Source organism: Aspergillus alliaceus (assembly GCF_009176365.1).
Source record: "Aspergillus alliaceus strain CBS 536.65 unplaced genomic scaffold BDW43scaffold_19, whole genome shotgun sequence".
In the NCBI taxonomy this organism is placed as follows: Eukaryota; Fungi; Ascomycota; class Eurotiomycetes; order Eurotiales; family Aspergillaceae; genus Aspergillus; species Aspergillus alliaceus.
The window spans coordinates 63292-81342 of NW_022474702.1; the positions used below are offsets into that span (position 1 = coordinate 63292).

General features: G+C 44.4%; 3 protein-coding genes across 3 annotated transcripts; 1 reads left to right on the forward strand and 2 right to left on the reverse strand.

Moving 5' to 3' along the window:
* Window positions 1–667: 667 nt before the first annotated feature.
* On the reverse strand, window positions 668–4695 carry BDW43DRAFT_274646 (uncharacterized protein). Its single transcript, XM_032041749.1, has 6 exons — window positions 4151–4695; window positions 3133–4080; window positions 2963–3068; window positions 2638–2898; window positions 2145–2566; window positions 668–2086 (listed from the first exon to the last, which is right to left on the reverse strand). Exons 1-6 carry the CDS (start codon window positions 4671–4673, stop codon window positions 813–815), a joined length of 3534 nt encoding a protein of 1177 aa, XP_031900768.1. The 5' UTR covers window positions 4674–4695; the 3' UTR covers window positions 668–812.
* A 22-nt stretch (window positions 4696–4717) lies between these two features.
* On the forward strand, window positions 4718–8368 carry BDW43DRAFT_274654 (DEAD/DEAH box helicase). Its single transcript, XM_032041750.1, has 9 exons — window positions 4718–5882; window positions 5941–6051; window positions 6135–6207; window positions 6265–6391; window positions 6446–6476; window positions 6566–6744; window positions 6824–7691; window positions 7751–8149; window positions 8204–8368. Exons 1-8 carry the CDS (start codon window positions 5269–5271, stop codon window positions 8031–8033), a joined length of 2286 nt encoding a protein of 761 aa, XP_031900769.1. The 5' UTR covers window positions 4718–5268; the 3' UTR covers window positions 8034–8149; window positions 8204–8368.
* A 6272-nt stretch (window positions 8369–14640) lies between these two features.
* BDW43DRAFT_319048 (MFS transporter) lies at window positions 14641–17511 on the reverse strand (the record flags this gene model as incomplete). Its single annotated transcript, XM_032048820.1, has 5 exons — window positions 14641–15465; window positions 15523–15600; window positions 15657–16035; window positions 16089–16223; window positions 17483–17511. 5 exons carry the CDS (start codon window positions 17509–17511, stop codon window positions 14641–14643), a joined length of 1446 nt encoding a protein of 481 aa, XP_031900770.1.
* Window positions 17512–18051: the final 540 nt, after the last annotated feature.

The following is an 18051-nucleotide window of genomic DNA, read 5'->3' on the forward strand; positions in this document are numbered from 1 at the left end:
CTAATTTGGACACACCAGCGCCGCAAAATAGTTCTTTGTGGACATAGGATTTGGCTGTCCCGAGCGCCAAACCACGGCGGACTTTTTGACCTCTCTGGCAGTGTATCCGAGCGAAAGGTCCGCATTGGGTTTGAGAAGCGTATCCCTCGGACCCTAGATGAGTTTACCGCCAAGTGGAAGCAAAGCAGCGCTCGAGATGGGTTGTTGAGGGAGCTTTAAGACTATGAGAAGAGATACCCGATTGGAGCCCTTTCTACAACGCATTCCTCAAGGCTCGCCGAACGCTACAGTCCAAAAACCAGGCATCAAATTCCCATACATGATATCAGTATGGAATCAGATCTCTCTGTGCGTCATCCGCGGTTTCAAGCGTCTCCGGGGCGATTTCAGCATGACAGCAACCACTTTGATTAGGAGCTTCTGCGTTTCGCTGATTTTGGCTTCAGTATTCTACAACCCTCCAGTGACTACTTCGAGCTAATACCCTTAGTTGTAAAAGATAATTCTCGGGAGCTCGGTGATTCTGGCACTATACGGGACTGAGTCGGGACTCTTTCTATGATATCATGCCTACTGCGGTGTTACCCTACTATTCATGGACGATAAAGTACCGAGGCCCCAGCGTATTCTAAAGGGAACTAGCAGGACGAGTTTCATATCAATTCTAGCGCTTGGTAGCAGCGATTCTCACCTAGTCCACATCTGTTCTGTCCTGTATAAGCTAATCTTTTACATTTGTATTTCATTTTTATTTCAAATTAAATTTAGGAGATCCAAATCTAACACCTGGTCGGAGGCAGGTTTAAAAAACTCTAGCCCGAACCCGCACTCTGAAAGGTGGAGTTATGCCTACTATATTCGGACCTCCTTGGCGGTGCCTGTAAAAGAAGATCATCCCACTTGACACCGACAAACTCGTCAATCTTCTTTACACCTCGTTCCTCTTCAATACCAGGCCAATCTGTTTTTGCACCAAGAAGTATAAGATGTTTCATGAGCAACGCAGCGTCTTTAGTGGTCTTCTTTGCCGCTCCCTGCAGCGCCGTCATTCCTGATCCTCCAGCGATAGGTATTCCATTCCTTGAATATGTCCGCCACGGGTGATCAATCGGTGCCCCATATGACAGAAGCTGTTTGGCGAGGGAAAAGGTGCAGCTTGACTTGGCTAACCGCACTAGAATCGTTCCTAGCATAAATGGTTCAATGTATTCTTTGAGCATTTCCAGGGTATGTTGCAGTCTAGATTCCTTCAAAACACTGCCTTTGATATCACTAAAGACTTGCTGCCTAAAGATTTCATTGATTAACTCCGTCCCGGCGAGCGGCGTGTATGACAGCGCTGTCTCCCTGGACCTTGGCTTGGGCGTTGAATTTCTTATGTTGTCGATGATAGATTCTTCCCACCTTCTATAGATTTGCTCAGACTTGGTGCCCAGCATCACCTTCATCAGATCAGTATAATAACTTGTTCCAGCGTTCGCAATAGCCCACTCGGCACACCCAGCGTCTTGGCTCTTGACCGCTGCTTTTACGACTTTCAGCGGTACATCAATCTCATCCGGCGGAGCGAGAAGTTGGGTTATGCCTAGAGACCCCTGTTCGGCTGCAATGAATCTAGCCGAAGCAAGGACTTCCGGCTTCAGCCTTTTCCCACCTGGTGAGGTTACCAGGCGTCGTACGTTTTCGAGATCACCTTCTATGGTGGACGTGAACAGGAGGGGCTGAACCTCCTCTGCATCTAGGTTCGCAAGGTCGTCGATACTGAATTTTGGAGCATGGAATTGGGCTAAATGCTCATTGCATCGCCTCTGTGTATTGAACCCGAGTGTATAGTATATGCAGTTCGGCACTGGACATTTGCACGGTCGCTCATGTTGTGTGACGTGTTTGTCTCGGTCATGTCTCGTTTCAAATCCCTGACGGCTAAACGGGCAGAATAGGTATGTGCACTTGAAAAGCCGAGGGCCGTAGTGAATTTCCATTTCCCGGTACACAGAGCTATCGTGGATCAAAGCCTCATAATTTTCCTGAATGCGGACTAGCATTTTTGAAATGATCAGAGGATCAAAGTTGACCCAAGCTTCACCTAGAGCATACTCTCCATAAGCGACTTGTACCCCTTTCTAGGGAGGGGTGACACTTACTGTTGCTCCAGTTCCAACCCCATCGTCTCTCTGCTAGGTGAAACTGGAATGTCTGACGGGCGCATTCGTACCCTCTTTGCCGATGCTTTTTGTAATGTTGATTTATATACGGTGGGTCCCGAGTATCGACTATTGTTTGAAATTCATCATTGCTATATCGCCTGGCTAAGCGATCTAGCAACTTGCCAACAAGATATGAATTCGGACGAATGCTATTCATACGCTGGAGTAGTGTGGGGAAGTAAAAATGCGCGTATTGGAGGAGCCGGTATCTACCGCACATAATATCACCTGAAATTTGATCGTCATCGAGGTTCGGGTCCATTATATCTGAGGCAAGGTAGGCCAAAAATGCCGCAGCCAAGTCTCGCGTAGCTTCTCCCTCGTCAATAAAATTGGGGATATCCCTGCTGAAAATGTACCTAATGCCTGTGTTAGTCGTACGGTCACTTTCTCCAATGTTGACAATGGAATTAATGTGAGGCAAACCTACTCTCGGACAGTGAAATGGACAAACTGCAATTTCCCATCTACAATCTCAACAAAAGGACCACACATTTCAAGGAAGCATTGCTCGACAATGTTAGATGGGATATGGCTAGTGTTGTCGGGATCAGAGTCGACAAATAATGCTTGTTCCATTTCGAAGATAGTCATGGGTATAGGAGCACACCCGACCCAGCCTAGAATTTTCCTGCGCTCCTCTCGGCGGCGATGGTCCATCTCGTTAATTCGCTGAAATATGCGTTGATAACTGGTTTCATGATTCAGTCTTACCGCATGACCCTCAGATGGAAGTGATTCAAAGCAAAACTTACGCGTCGTCCAAGTCGTTCGGCATCGCTTTGAGCTCGCGCCGGATCTCATCAATGCTTCGGATTTCATCCACGCTGTCAAGAATAATACGTGCGAAGAGGAACATGCCTGCGTGTATGGAATCATTTTTAGTACGAGCGTTGATCTATGTGGGATGGAGGTTGAAACTAACCATCTGCCTTCGCCGATAAAGGGGACAGCAACAGGCGAAGCTCATGGCCCATTTCGGTGTCGAATTTGAATTTGTTTATCCAGTCATCAGTCCTGCTATTGATGTAGGTCTGGATGCTGCCAGAGTTCCTCGTATTCACTTGAATACCAATCGCCTTTTCCTCAAGCACTCTAGAAATGTCTGCTTCCGATCGACTGCAAATAAGAAGCCGCAGATCTTTGCACCCCTTCGAAAGCTCCTCCAATCTTTGTAGAAGAATTTGGCGTTCGGAGCGATCCATCTCATCTAGGCCATCAATGACCACATACGTAGGTCCAGCTGTCCGAAGCCAAGTCTTGAGCAAGTCTAAGACATACCCCGTGTTACCGCGGAGTTCGCGCTCTGTTGCATCAATCAATACCGACTGAAGATCCGTATCGTCCTCTGCCGCTTGGAAGATAAAAGATTGCAGTACAGTGAGAGCTGTCTGGTTGGCATTGCTGGCGTAGCTGAGGAAACAAAATAGAAATTTCTTTCCCTGCTGCTTGAGGTAGTCAATAGCTGCGCCGCAGAGGTATGTTTTCCCGGCGCCGGGGATGCCCTGGAGCCAGAGCCACGCTGTAGATTGATTACCCAGATTGACACCATCCTGCCACTTGCAGAACGCGGTATCGTTGAGAAGCCACTTCTCACAGCCGGGAACAGACCTGTTACGAATCCAATCCAGCCGGTCGTCATACAGATTTATGGAGAGACGACCGCGCAAACTGAAATATTTCTGATCCTGTTGAGACTTATGTGTTTTATCAAACTCCTCGAGAGATTTGATACGGTGTTTGCGGGCTTCCGTGATATCTTGAAGTGTCACTTCTTCCCTTAGCAGGCCTGAGTGTTGCTTAATGTTGTCTACAACGACATTAAGCTTTGTCAGGTGGCTGTCCCATAAAGAATCAAGCAGTTGCTTCCAGCCTTTGTTCCAATAGTTAGCACACAGTATAAGTTTCTGCCCTTAGCATTGTGACTTGTAAGGTGCACCCACGCTTTTTTCGAAAGAAATCGAAGTTAACGCGATAAAAATCCAAGACATCTTCGTATAACAAGGCCAATGCGTTCTTTATAGGGACGCTCTGAAATATTCCACCCATTACCTCAACATGTGGCAAGGCGTGTCCAATTTCTACTAGGGTAGTCGTGAATTTATCTAGGGCCGCAGTCATTTGGCTTGACCACTGTAACAGGAGTTTCAGCGGACCCCATATCAATGCTAGGATCTCTGGTTTAGCCGATACGATAATATCAATCACTCCAGCATATTTGGAAAGGCGGTCCAGGAAGGACCTGATCTTTGCTAGATGTCGGCCTTTCCCGTTTGCCTCTTCTTGTAACTTCATAGTCGTTTTGTAAACTTCGTCAACATTGCGGGTCGCTAGAAGCTGATTATAGATATCGGGGTCCCTGAGTTTGGCCCGGAATGAACGCTGAGCGTCGGTGAAAGCTTGCTGAACGAGGTTGATGGATGCCATAATGGGCAGAAAAAGCACTAGGGCTTCCAATGGAGACATGTGTGTGCCTGGTTGAGTCCCTTCAATATATGTCAATAAGATCCATGCTGACTAGTCTGGCGCTAAATGACTGCGCCACATTTATCGGCCGAAGGCTGAATCTGCCTCCCTTCCCTTCCGATCAACCCCGCAAATAAAATAAACAAATAGAGAGAAACATGAGAACAAAAACCGTTTCTCTCGAATAATGCCGTGAGCAGTCAAAACTTTGTTCTTACTACAGCCTTTGTTTGCGAAGACGGACCGCCATGACCACAGCCAAAAAGCGAAGAATCCCCCCCGGGAGGGAACCGGCGCCTAAAAGAGCCAAGAATAGCACATCAGACGAGGCACACCTACAGGGTGCTATTGACGCCATAGCCTACATCGATCTTACCAATGAAACTAAGAGCATTAATCCCCAGCCTCCAGACTGGGGGACATCCTTTAGAGTCAATCCTGGGATCCGCTCAGAGAACCAGCGCCCCATGACGGCCGCACAGCAAGCAGCTGCTCTCCCAGGGGGCGGGTATGACACATGTTTTGGATTGGTATTGCAGCCTCATAATCACACATTTCTACTTTCAATAGAGCTAATATGCTTGCCTAGCTCTGCATGCAAGCTACCTCCTCTCGCGGGGAGAGAGTACCTCTCGAGTGTACCCCTGCTGCGCTGAGATTCGAGGGAAAGGTGGTGCGTATTGTCTTGGACTCCACAAATGATGGTGTTGCGGTCCTTGTATCTGAGACGCTCTCACATTTGGTCAAGGAGTCTGCGGTAACCTTGACTGCCACCGTGTGCGGTAAAAATCAGAAGTTTGACGCCCCCAATGGATCCGCCGGGTTTGGAATGAGCTACCAAGCTGGAACAAGACTTCTTTCACTCCGGATCATTGTGTATGGATTTATGCAACAAAAGGATGCTATTGCAGACACCCTGGCTGAGGGTAATTTGTTCCTGCAACACCCCGGAGAATCAGAATTCGACCGAAGTGTAAAGTATGTTAACCCTCAGTACCTCTTGGGACCTGGGCAAGAATTGCCGCCTGTAGAGGAACTTTCGGTTTGCACCTGTTGTGCGCCTCATGGGCCGCAATCAGCACAGGCCCGCGGCCCACTTAGCGAAAGCGAGGTCAACCAGGTCCAGAAAATTTTCGATACAGCGGCAACGTCTAATGGGGCGATAGCAGTCCCTAAACCAAGCTCGAGGCTAGTGACGGAACTAAAGAGGTGAGTTTTTCACCGTGTTATGGATAGAAATAACTATGCACTGATATCCTCATACTAGGCATCAAGTAGAGGCGTTAGCCATGATGATTGAGAAAGAGGAAGGCACCCATGAGCAAGCGCACTTTCCATCGATATGGAAGGCATGTAGAGGTCCCGGCAATCGTGTTACGTGAGTCTTCTGACTATTACCACAATGAGCCATTATCTCGATGGAAAGGAATATTCTGACCAGGGATCGCGCTTCATCATTAGATATCAGAACATTGTTACGGAATTGTTCGAGTTTTCTCCTCCTGATCCCCTTGGTGGAGGCATACTGGCAGATGTATTTTTGAATGCCTTAAATATCGCCGCAGAATACGATATAGCTAACTGCACCTAGGAAATGGGTTTGGGAAAGACGCTATCAAGCCTGTCACTCATTTGCCACTACCTAGATCAGATGGATCAAACCGCACACTTGAACCAGGACGCTCCAAGGTCTACGCTCATTGTGACTCCCAAGTCAAGTATGATGCCCATAATTTTTCTAGTATGTATAAAGCAGGTTCTAACTTTCGTAGCTATCTATGGATGGCAAAAACAGATCAATGAGTAAGCGCACACCCTCCTTAAGCTTCTTGTCCCGGTTCTCTTCGCCATCCTCCACATTGCAAGATTATTCACTTACAAATCAACACCAGTCATATCCACCGAGAAAGAGTTCGATGGCTCACATATTATGGACCAAACCGCCAAGAAACTGCAGGACAAATGGGTCTGTGTGATATTGTGTTAACCACATACGATACGCTCAGATCAGAGGAAACCAGGAAAGGTCCTTTGTTTAAGAATAAGTGGACCAGGGTGATTCTCGACGAAGGTACCAATATACTCGATCTTTCAACATTTTGCGCCTCAATCCTCGTCCAACTTACTGATGTGGTTGAATATACCTATAGCTCATAAGGTTAGAAACCGCAACTCTAAGATATTTCAAGCTGTTCGAGTCCTACACAGCCAACGCCGGTGGTGTCTCACAGGAACACCAATTCAAAACTGCCTTGATGATTTTGGTGCTCTTCTAGCGTTTATTCAAACACCTTCTCTCCAGACAAAAGACTCATTTGACGAATTTATTGCCAAGCCGGTGAAGGAGAAGAAAAAGAACGGTATCGAGATGCTTCGAAGAGTAGTGGCTGCAACTTGCTTGCGAAGAACGAAAAAGAACTACTCCTCACAATTGAATTTACCGCGTAAGATAGAAATGGTCCAATATGTGACGATGGAGCGAGATGATAGAGAACTATATGAGTTCTTCAAACGTTTCTCATATCTGACCGCTGGAGGCGACAATATCCCTCACAGAAAGCCGGCAACCAACATTCTAGTTCTGATATCGATTCTTCGCCTCATCTGCGACCATGGGGAAGCACTACTAACAGATACGGCCCTCAAAGCATGGAAGGAACGAGACGAAAAACTGTTAACTTGGAGAATGCTAAAAATGAATGTCAAGCAATGTGTCTCATGTCATTGTGACATAGAGGGAGTAGTGGGTGAGCTTGTTATTGAGGAATTGAGCTGTGGGCATGTTCTTTGCGACAGCTGTGTAGCAAAGTCTCAAAACGCTGATAGTCAACTTTCTTGTCTGCTCTGTGGTATAGTTGATGTACGGTCACCGTCATTTAGGTGCGAGCTGTTGTCACAAGGAGGACCGTCAAAACCCGTGAGACTGCAATTATCACCATCCGCCAAGCTAGAGGCAGTTCTGCACAATATCTCACAGAGCCAGGAACAAGCTGTCCCAAATTCAAAATCCCGCAAGGCGTACGTAACTGAGATCCTTCTTGGTATGGTAATTGCAGTCATTTGCTGACTATCTTTAGTGTGATTTTTAGTTACTGGACAAAAATGCTCGATCTTATAGGAAATGCCCTTGAGGAGAGAGGCTGGGCCTTCCAACGTATTGACGGACAGTTATCCTTAGCTCAACGTAAGGACGCTCTAGAGGAGTTTGGTAACGACTCACAATGTAACATTATGTTGGCAAGCATTGGAGCTGCTGGTGAAGGGTACCGACTCTTCTCCCATAGTCATGTGCCTAATTGGACAACTCCACTGACCACACTGATAGTATTGACCTCACTTCCGCAACCTCAGTTCATATAGTGGAGCCGCATTGGAATCCCATGGCAGAATCTCAAGCAATAGACCGTGTGCATCGTATCGGTCAAAAACAAGATGTCAAGGTCGTCAGGTATGTCGTTAAGGACTCGATTGAAGAGGTAAGTCTTCCGTCATTGTCAGTAGGAATTCCTATTATTGACTTCGTCTTACAGTACGTCCGTTGGGTTCAGTACCACAAGTTACAGCTTATCAAGGAATCTCTTTCGGCCTCTGAGAAAAGAATAGACGTGTTGGAGGTTCGATGGAAGGTGAGACTTGCAACCCGCCTACGTGTCAGGCTAAAATACTTACTGTTCCAAGAAATTATTAGAATTCCTCGAGTAGACTCCGTACTACTGTTCTGCCTTTGGGATAGTGTTCCCCATATATTTTACAACAGTTAGTCTCAAATAGCTTTTGTTTAAGTACTTTTCCTATTCACTTATGGCGTTAGCGGAAGACGTAGTATCAAGTAGCATAAATTTATTTCCCAATTAGTTGCTATATTGGCATTCAAGCTGTTGCTCGGAGAGAACAACCGAAATTTATCGTAGTTTCTGATTCGGATATAACATGTTGAGTAATGGATGAAGTATGATAATGTATTTATGAGTACCCACTTTTAGTATATGTTGAAAAATTTATATATTGAGTATAGGTTAACAAATAGTTCTATGTTTGTAGACGAAATCAATTTGTATGATCCAAAGTCAATTTTTATGATTATATTAAGAAAACCCATGGAGGTGAGAGAGACATGAGGTCTTTTATATCTGGTTTGATTACCGCTTTAATAATCTGCCTAACTTCACAAAGCGGCAATTCATAAAGTGATATCACATACCTGCGATTCTATATAGTATTATAAATAAATTCTATAAACCCTCTCGATCATAAAACTGGGACTAATTTCCTAACTAAGTAACTTAACCTGATTAATGACGACCTTTTGTTATGAACCCTTTCATGACCTTTATCAGAAAAGCGGGAATGAGGGGCAGAAAGCATTAGCTCTAGAGAAACGCGGAATTCTCGAACTACCGGTATTCTTTAATCAATAGTAAAGATAATAGTAAATAAACGTGTGAGAAACGCGTTTAAGGACTTTAATATATTATTTATTATACCTAGTCCTCTATATCTAACTTATAGTCCATTTGTGGTAAGGTAAAATAGGGGGAGAAGATTAGGTGAGGAAAATCAACAGGGCTCTGTAGGGAGAAACAAGCAGATAGTTAATTTAAACAGATGAGGTAAATAAAGTGTTGGCTGGAGCGGTAAATCTATCATACAGAGATTCCTTGGCATTGTGGTCAGGTCACGTGCCACGTGGTTGTCGCCTTAGGCTCCTTATAGCTCTGACATATTCCAATCATAAGAAAGTGAAAAACAAAATTGCTGCTAACCTAGAGGATCAGAACATATTACAATTCCTAAGCTGTATATTTTTGCAAGGTATAGGAGCTGTGTCGATGGTCATGGAAGTGGATTGAAGTATTACTATGTAGTAGGCAGGAAGCGGTAGTGAAGGCGGTGGAATCTGGTTGGCAATACCATGTGGGAACAGAAGACGCGGAAAAGTGATGACAAGCTGAATTACAAATACAAACTTGGATTCTCGGAAATCTAGGTAAAAATTACGTCTCCCTAGTCAATTAGACCGACCTGTTACATGCACTATGTCTTCAATACATAAGACAGATGCTGTCTTCGTCCATGTATGCAAACCGTGGCCTGTGGCTAAGATTTTTGCCGGAATTTTTGGCTAACATGCTCTGATGAATATTGAAATAAAGCCGATGGTCTTAGATCTTCAACCTTGCTACATGGTGACAAACTCTAATAGACAAAGTGGTAGATTCTAAGTTCTTGGAGGGGTCAGTTATAATTCAAATCGCTAACAGTAATTCTGTTCATCAAATCATTAAGTATTACTACATTTAGCAGGCGAAAAGGTCTGGATCCAATTTAGACCATTCGTCTTATTTGGTTTCAATGGTGTAGGTCTGGATGCTACCGCTATAACTTTCAGCAATAACGTATTTAGACGATTAGTCAACTAGTAAGGTGAGCCACCCGCGGTTCATCCATTCTTGGTTCGAATAAGAAAACAGTAGATAAGGCCTAGCTGAACGTTCCATTTTTATCACCTAATTCAGAGAGGTAACTGGTGAAGAAGGCGGAACCGGATCTAGCATAGCGTTGTTTTGGTCTTGGTCTCCTCTAACCCAACCAATCACAACCATCTATAAGTATCTACTCTTAGTCCTCAATAACCATGTCATCTGCTCGTCAATTATCTTATCTCTGGTCAACAGCTCCTTGAAATAAGCCTTTACTATTCGTATCAAGCCAACTATTTTCCGGATATAGAAATACGACATAACTGTCAGAGACTGATGTAAAGCTAAAAAGCTAGTGAGACACGGCTTGATTGATAAGGTGATGTAGGCGGATCTGCTTCCTAAAAGGGCTCCAAACCCTCGGACCCGATGAGAAGGAATTTGGGCCGTGGTGGGTTTTGGAATGAGTCTAGTTTCGCTGGATAGTTACTTTATTTGCGGTGCCGCAGATATTGATTTCACGCCAATATACAGTTGACCCTAGGGTGTGACCTGCGCGCTCATAAGCCCGACACTATTGCATCTATTTGGCCGAAGAATATCGGAGTGGAAGCAGTCACTATCTTTTGATTGGCAGTCTAGACTACCCAGTCAGCGTTGTGAGTCCCGACATCTCGACATACCGTCGATTTAGAAATCGACTCCAGCGATAATAGGAAAATATATCATATTGGAAAAATAGCATACATTAGTACCTGAGCTCCGACCTGGTCAGGTAGCATACTCTGGATCCCTTCAAACGTCTCTCACAGTAGCCACGAGTGGACAGGCTGTGAGCTATGTGTTAGTCGTTTAGTTAGTTTGTTTGGCGCAGTCCAGAGAAAGGGAATTGGATATTTCAAATGAGAGAGTACAACAGATGCAGAGGTTCAGCGCATAGAACCAGAGTATTTTTCAAACACTAGACCCTATCCAATGAGCCCTTTCAACAGCGACCTTGTAAGTTGTCTAAGATTCACCTGCGTTCGATTTGTTTCGACCCGTCTACGAAGGCAAGACTTTTCCAAGCCCAGTGAGCCTGTCGATCGTTGCAAAGACAATGGTCCTAGTACGTGATTACACTGTATGTCCGGCTTAATTATACTTGTTGGTAGATAATAACGTCTCTAAGCACAGTGGATCCTAGAGCTCTGGACGCTCTTCGGAATCAGGACTGCTATTCTCCTTTCACAGGTCGGCTTGCATTGCTGCAGTCCTGGCTTCAAAAGTGGACACCTGAGGACTGTGTTTCTATCATGGCCCCAGCTTGTTAGGCTAACGTAACCATAGGTTCCTATGTGGTATATATTAATGGTAACGTTACAGACTTTACTCGGGCGTGAATTGATACGATAGCAGATGAGCAAGCACGCTGGCTCCACCGCGGTACGAAACGGGAACAAGTCATAGAGTATGCATATCTGAGTATGCTCCGGCCTATGAATGTCAATATGCTCCTTCCGTACTAGCGCCTGGCCAGGAAGCTTAGGTGGCATTGCCTCTTGGTAGTGTGTCCGGCAGTCGCCTACATATTAACATTTATTGCAGTTATACTTGTTGTTTTAGTTTACCTGCGTCCCAATACATAACTACTGGCAAGTCCGGCCGGCCCCTCCAGGCCACTGTATCCACCCACTCCCTATTTTTTATCCTTTTCGCAGTATCAAACGTTCTGTAGAAGCTACAGTCCCTGATGGATATTGAATATAGCAAGCTGATCTATGATAACTCTAGCACCGATCCTGGGGTATGTGGCCTACAGGGTATAAGGAAAACTATCGCTTATTAAGGTATAGATTATTGCTTTACCAATAATTTTCCTAGTTAAGCTCCAACTGCGGACAAAGAAGTAAGCTTTTATATTTCGTTGGTGGTGTCTTGCATTCTGTTTCCCGAATCTGCTTTCTAATAACTTTAAAGAAGGTTAAAAGCACTAGGCGTAGAGTCTTGAACACTATGACCGTGTAAGCACAGCAAGTATAATAAGCAATCAACAGGATTATGCTTTTAACTGCAGGAATGTGATAAAATTATGAGGGTTTCAATTACACTGACAAACCCGACCAGCCTAAACTGAAATAGGTGTGTTACTTTCGACCTGTGCTTATTAACAGAAGAAGACTCAGTAAGAAATAATATATCTAGTAAACTAATAGACCCTTTTTCCCAGTTAGAGCCTACGAGAATTGCCCGTTGATATTATTATTGCTCACATTCCAATTTTCCACACTCTTATCAATGGTAGCCGCACAGAAGGCACAGACAAATCGACAACAAGACTACAGGTATCTGTACCTGGCCTTCTGAGATACATCAGCAGTATGAGCCACTATATTTGCGAGCACTATCGATAAACTCCAAAATTATGAATACGACCCGCAGAACCCTTTGATACTAGGGTTGATATCATGCGTGCAGCGACCATAATGGACTTGAGAGGAGTAGTAGAAGGCTCTCCCTGGAGTCGTAGATGGACATGTTAAATCAACTATAAGGATATGATTTAGGACATTACTCAAATTATAATATGCTAAATAAACAAAATAGCTACTAGAAGAGGCCTTGAGTCGCTAAAAATTGTCTGATCGACAGTTTGTTAGACAGGCAATTCCTTTTTAAAACAGATAGAACATTGCTTCTGTCAATTTGACCAAGCAAGCCACTTAAGAAGTAGTCTTGCTCGAAAATTGCACAGAGACTCTCTATCTATGTATATTAAATACCATATTGCGCTTTATACTATCTCGTCCATTGCGGATCTAGAGAGACCAAGAAAAGGAGGGGTTAAAGAGCATCCTCACGGTAGATGGTCCGCTTACTTTCTTGATCGGTGATCTTACCGGTCGTGTCCGACTGGTTCTCACCTTTAAATCAATGCACCTGATGCCATTGGCCCTCTCTAGATAGCCCGTGAATAGAAAGCCTGAGCCGACCTTCAACATAGCAGCTGCATGTTTCTGTAGCTGTATAACTACCTGACAGTATTGCTGTTCGTAGAAGATTTCATGTGGGCCTCAGTCATTCGGGTACAAAGAGAGATAACCTTTGTTCTTATCCACCGAAATATTGATAATCATTTAAATTGTTTTTGCCAAATACTGCAGTAGCAGCTTAAACTAAATTGTGTATATACCATTTACCGTATATGCTACCATCCTGCTCTTTCTCCTTCTATTAAGGTATATGGCCCCCAGCTAACAGAATTAATACTATCCTTTGGTATGTAGTTGTTACGATAACATCATATATAGGTAGTGGTTAGGTATATCGAACTTCTTGTTCGATATATTAGTCTTTTTTAGCTTAGTAGTTCAGCCCAACCCTACTATGCCAAATATGCTGATACTTCAAATACTACTATTATTATAACTTTTTGGGAGGAGCTTGGTTGTCCTTTCTATTATGTTTTGTAAACATCTATATGGCTTCTAATATTAGGAGAGGTATTTGGAATGATGATATAAATATATATCGACATCTAACAACTAATATTGGCAATATTGCCAGTTAAATCCATCACGAGTAAACTAGTTTTATTCGGGATGACTATTTGTTGATTAAGGTATATTTCTAACTATCCCCAGCCTTAGAGGCTGTCTCAGGCTCGCTATATTCTTTATATAGCTGGTCGATAGTAAGATAGTTGAAACCTGATGGAAGTTTAGCCAAGACATTGCAGAGGGAGATGTGGATAAGGTTACGTCAATATCTTGTAAATTGATTTCACCAAGATCGGGACCAACCTTCACGAGCATAGCCCCGTGAATCCATATACTGGCAGCTAGCGTGAGGCTACCTGACAGAGCCCATGCGACTCTCAGGGAGAATAACAGACTGAAGGATATTTTTTTGAGATTACCTTGGGACTGTTTAGTTCAAATTCATCTCGGAGTAGAGGAACCGAAATGTGCCCTGGGTAAATGGGACTAGCGAATGCTAACGGCACAGAGAGTTCAGAGATGTTTAGTTTCCTGCAACGTAGAGTCTCCTATACCAACTTGAAGAGCAGCATACCTTTCCTGATGAGAGTCTCCAATAAACTAAAGAGTCGAAAAGGCCACCAAGACCTACATACTTGGCCGCATGGTTAGGTAGCCGTTGGCTATATAGAGTTGCAAAACGTAGTACTATATTACAAACTATTATTTATAATAACTCCTGCTTATCTATAATACATAGCTCTAACTATATAGTTTATTTGTTATAAAATAGTTTTATATTACACAGGTGGCTTCGTCCAAGTGCTCTGCTACCAGTTAGCCGTCTTGCGTAGTGAGAATATCAGAATCTATTGATAGTTAATAGTAGAATATTATAGAGATAAGTTAAGGAGATTTGAATAAGAACATAATAATTCATCTGTAAATAGAAGTCTAGAAAGTTAGGCTTATAAAGTATATATGCTTAATAGTCTAAAATCGCATAAATAAGTTAATAATGGTTCATTAATACTAAAGCTAACATTATTAGCTTGGTATTCAGATGCAAAACACTCTATTTCACTCCAATCAGTAGTCTACCGGAAATCGCATTCTCAAGCGCTCCCCGTATTTGTAAAAGAAGAAGGGAACAGGCACAAATGCCACAGAGATAAAAGCCAACAAGCTATTTCCCCAACCGAGTCCCAAACTCTTGTACAAATAGGGGCCTGCAAGAGGTATAAATGTCCCAAAAAGGCTTCGTAGGACCATATTTCCAGCCACAGCAGAAGCAGCCGCCTCTGGCCCAAAGGCGTCTATAAGGTAAATCAGAGAAGGTATAAGAATAAGGAAGATGGTAATGCCAATAAAGAATGTGCCCAATATAGGGACAATCCAGTGAACTTTCGCTTCGGCGCTCCACCCGTACCAGAAAAAGCCGATAGGAACTACAGGTGACAGCCATACCATTAGGAGAAGGCGAAGCTCAGGCCGTGCGATAGTTGCTCCCCGTGGCTGGTGAAGAAGTCTATCGCTCAGTACACCAAAAAGAATTAAACTGAGCATCATGCCTAGCCCAAGCCCAAGGTATGCAAGCCCAGTAATACCAATACTAAAACCGTATGTCATCTGAAACACGACGGGGAACGTAGTGAATAAGAGGTAAACAAGACCAAACATAAATGCAGTGTAGATCGCGAGGAGAAGAGCAATAGGCGAGAGGAGAAGTATCTTAGCTGGGCGTATGACAGCACGTCCCAGGAGCTGCCTAGAATTTAGCCTTTTGTTGGAGGTCTGGGCTCGGAGTTCACTGTTCCCAGTTGCCTTGCGCAACCGAGCGGCCTTGCGCTCAAGGAGAGCGGGCTCGTAAGTCTCCCGCATTACAATTAAAGTAAGAAGAGAGGTGGCGCCGGACTGAGGAAACCTCTATCAGCTGAGTTCAACAGTCGTGATATATGATTTGGGACTTACCAGTATCAAAATCAGCCAGAATGTCCAACGCCAGCCTAGAGATTGCGCCACAAATCCACCAATCAAGGGACCAATGACCTGTTTCCTTATCAGGGGGTAGTTCGGACGTCAAGTAAAAGTAAATAGACGCTCACTGGGCCTAGAAGGGGACCAATGCCATATAGCGCCATTGCCTTTCCACGCTCAGCCTCAGTATAAAGGTCTGCAATGGTCCCGCCCCCGATCGACATCGAGGAGGATGCAGCGCACCCACAGATAAAACGAAATATAATAAACATAGTAGTATTCGTACTCAATGCACAACCAATAGTGAAGGCGAAATGCACGACATTACAAACATGATAGATTATTAGTCTGCCGTAGAGCTCTGACATGGGGGCAAGGAGAAGGGGCCCGATGGCAAACCCCAGGATGAAGATGGTAACGGTTAGAGTGGCTACAATGCCGCTTGTAACGCGAAACTCCATAGCAAACTGTTGAGCTGCAGGAGCGAACATAATAGCAGCGAGGTTCCTACCTGCGGCGTCAGATGAGTCGCTTGCAGATGTCCATGGTAAGAGACTTACGCGTAGAGGGTGATAGCGCTAAGTGCAAGAATATGTATCAGCTTTCGCCCCCTCTTCCAATTTCGGGGGTTTGCTGGATCAGTGGGACCATCCCAGTTGACACTATTTGGATCTGAAACTGTCAGTCCTAGATGACTAGCCTTCTCTTCCTCCCCAGCGCTATTCTCAGTCGCTTCCCCACATTCATGGCTATCACGTGTAGGGTGCGTTATCACTGGGCTATTCTGATAATTTTGCTCGCTTGACGATGACATCGTGGACAATTTGGTCTGGCTCTACCTTAAAACCGAGTTGCAGGTGACGGATAAAGGACAGGCTCTTAAGGAAGTATTGTGGATAGATTGAAGAGAATGATTGTGTGAGCTAGCTGGGCTGCGGACGTATGCAAAATAAGTAAAGGTGACTGTCGAGGAGAGACTGGACTCAAAACCAACGGCCAACCACTCTCAGCTGCGAGATGTTGGTTGGTAACACTATACAGTAGTCAGGGTTTGTTTTCCAAAGGGTGTTTCTACTAAAAGAAGACACTACAGTAGTAGGCTGGTTGTGATTACAGCTGTCTTCTTAGAAGCTTTATACGTCTTTTGTTGTTCGTAAGACAAAGAAGGAAGGAGTCAGTGTTCGGATATGTAAGCCACTTACCCTATGAATATTTCCGTCAACCATTAGAATAAATGACTTTAAGCTTAAGTGGTACTGGAAATCCGGTACAACCAATAGCACACACATACTGTATTTTCTCTCTCTCTGTGTCTGCCCAGGTTCCCTGGGTATCTGTCGCTTATCTATGGATATACAGGTAGCGGATTGAACTCAATGCCATAGTGCTGGGGTTGGACAATAAGATTCTGCCCATAGTACGCTAAAAATTATACAGAATATAATCCGCGACATCCGAAGTATTTGAGTTTTAATCTCACATAGTACCCGGGGTTACGAGTGTGGATTCATATGGGATGTATTAACCTTGTTTTTGGACTATATGTATCACCTGCTATATACTGGACGGCTCTGATATTCGCCTCCCTCGAACGGCCTACCGACGCATATTCACAGGGTGTACATGACAGATCATCCGACCTTGAAATTCTGCCAACCATTGTCGTCTATCATAAGGAAAAACGGCAAAGAAAATTGCTGTGGGAGAGAAGGAATGAGGTCATTGAAACTTTGCGCAATCTAGATCGGCCGATCACACAACGATTCCTCCGTTCTACATCCCAACCGCTTTCCGCCTTCGTACTTTCTCAATCACATCCAAATAATCATACGTTGCAACTGCGGTCAATATCCCTAGGGGATTGGCTTTCCCTAAAGGCGTGCTATAGCGTCCGCAGGTAGGGATTAATATGTGAGAAGAAACTGTGGATTCCCAGTAGAGTTTCGTTGGCGACATCATGCTCCATTGCTCGTCGTCGGCCATGTTCGATCTCGTAGAGGAGGAACCAATACATGCTATGACCAGGCTCCCGTCGCATCTAGGAAACAGCTTGACATACAGCTCTTCAGGACCACATTCGGCCGATCTTGGAAATGGACGAATTGGCCGGTGGTGCTAATGGCCGAATAGGCGAACAAATTATTTAGCCTACTACTCATGGAAGATAGAGGACTTCGAGGCTGCAAAACTGCCCCAAATGGTGGCAAGTGTGGAAACCGTCTGTGAAGTCGTCTCATCTTCTGTCATCTAGTGGCTGATTTATCCGTTCTTCGCGGGTGGAAACATGGGTGAATGGCTCTTCTAGATGATAATAGTAAACGTCTATCGGCCAGGATCTGATGTGGACAACGATACTATCCGAGCTACATTTCTTACTTTCTCTTCAATACAGTCAAGAGTAGATAAATTAATCAACAGCTACTGGGAGGCGCTTATGAAAAAAATTTATTGGAGGCTTTCGATTGGTGACGCAGTTGATCACAGCCATCTTCGCCAATACAGGTCAGGCTTCATGTCGCAATG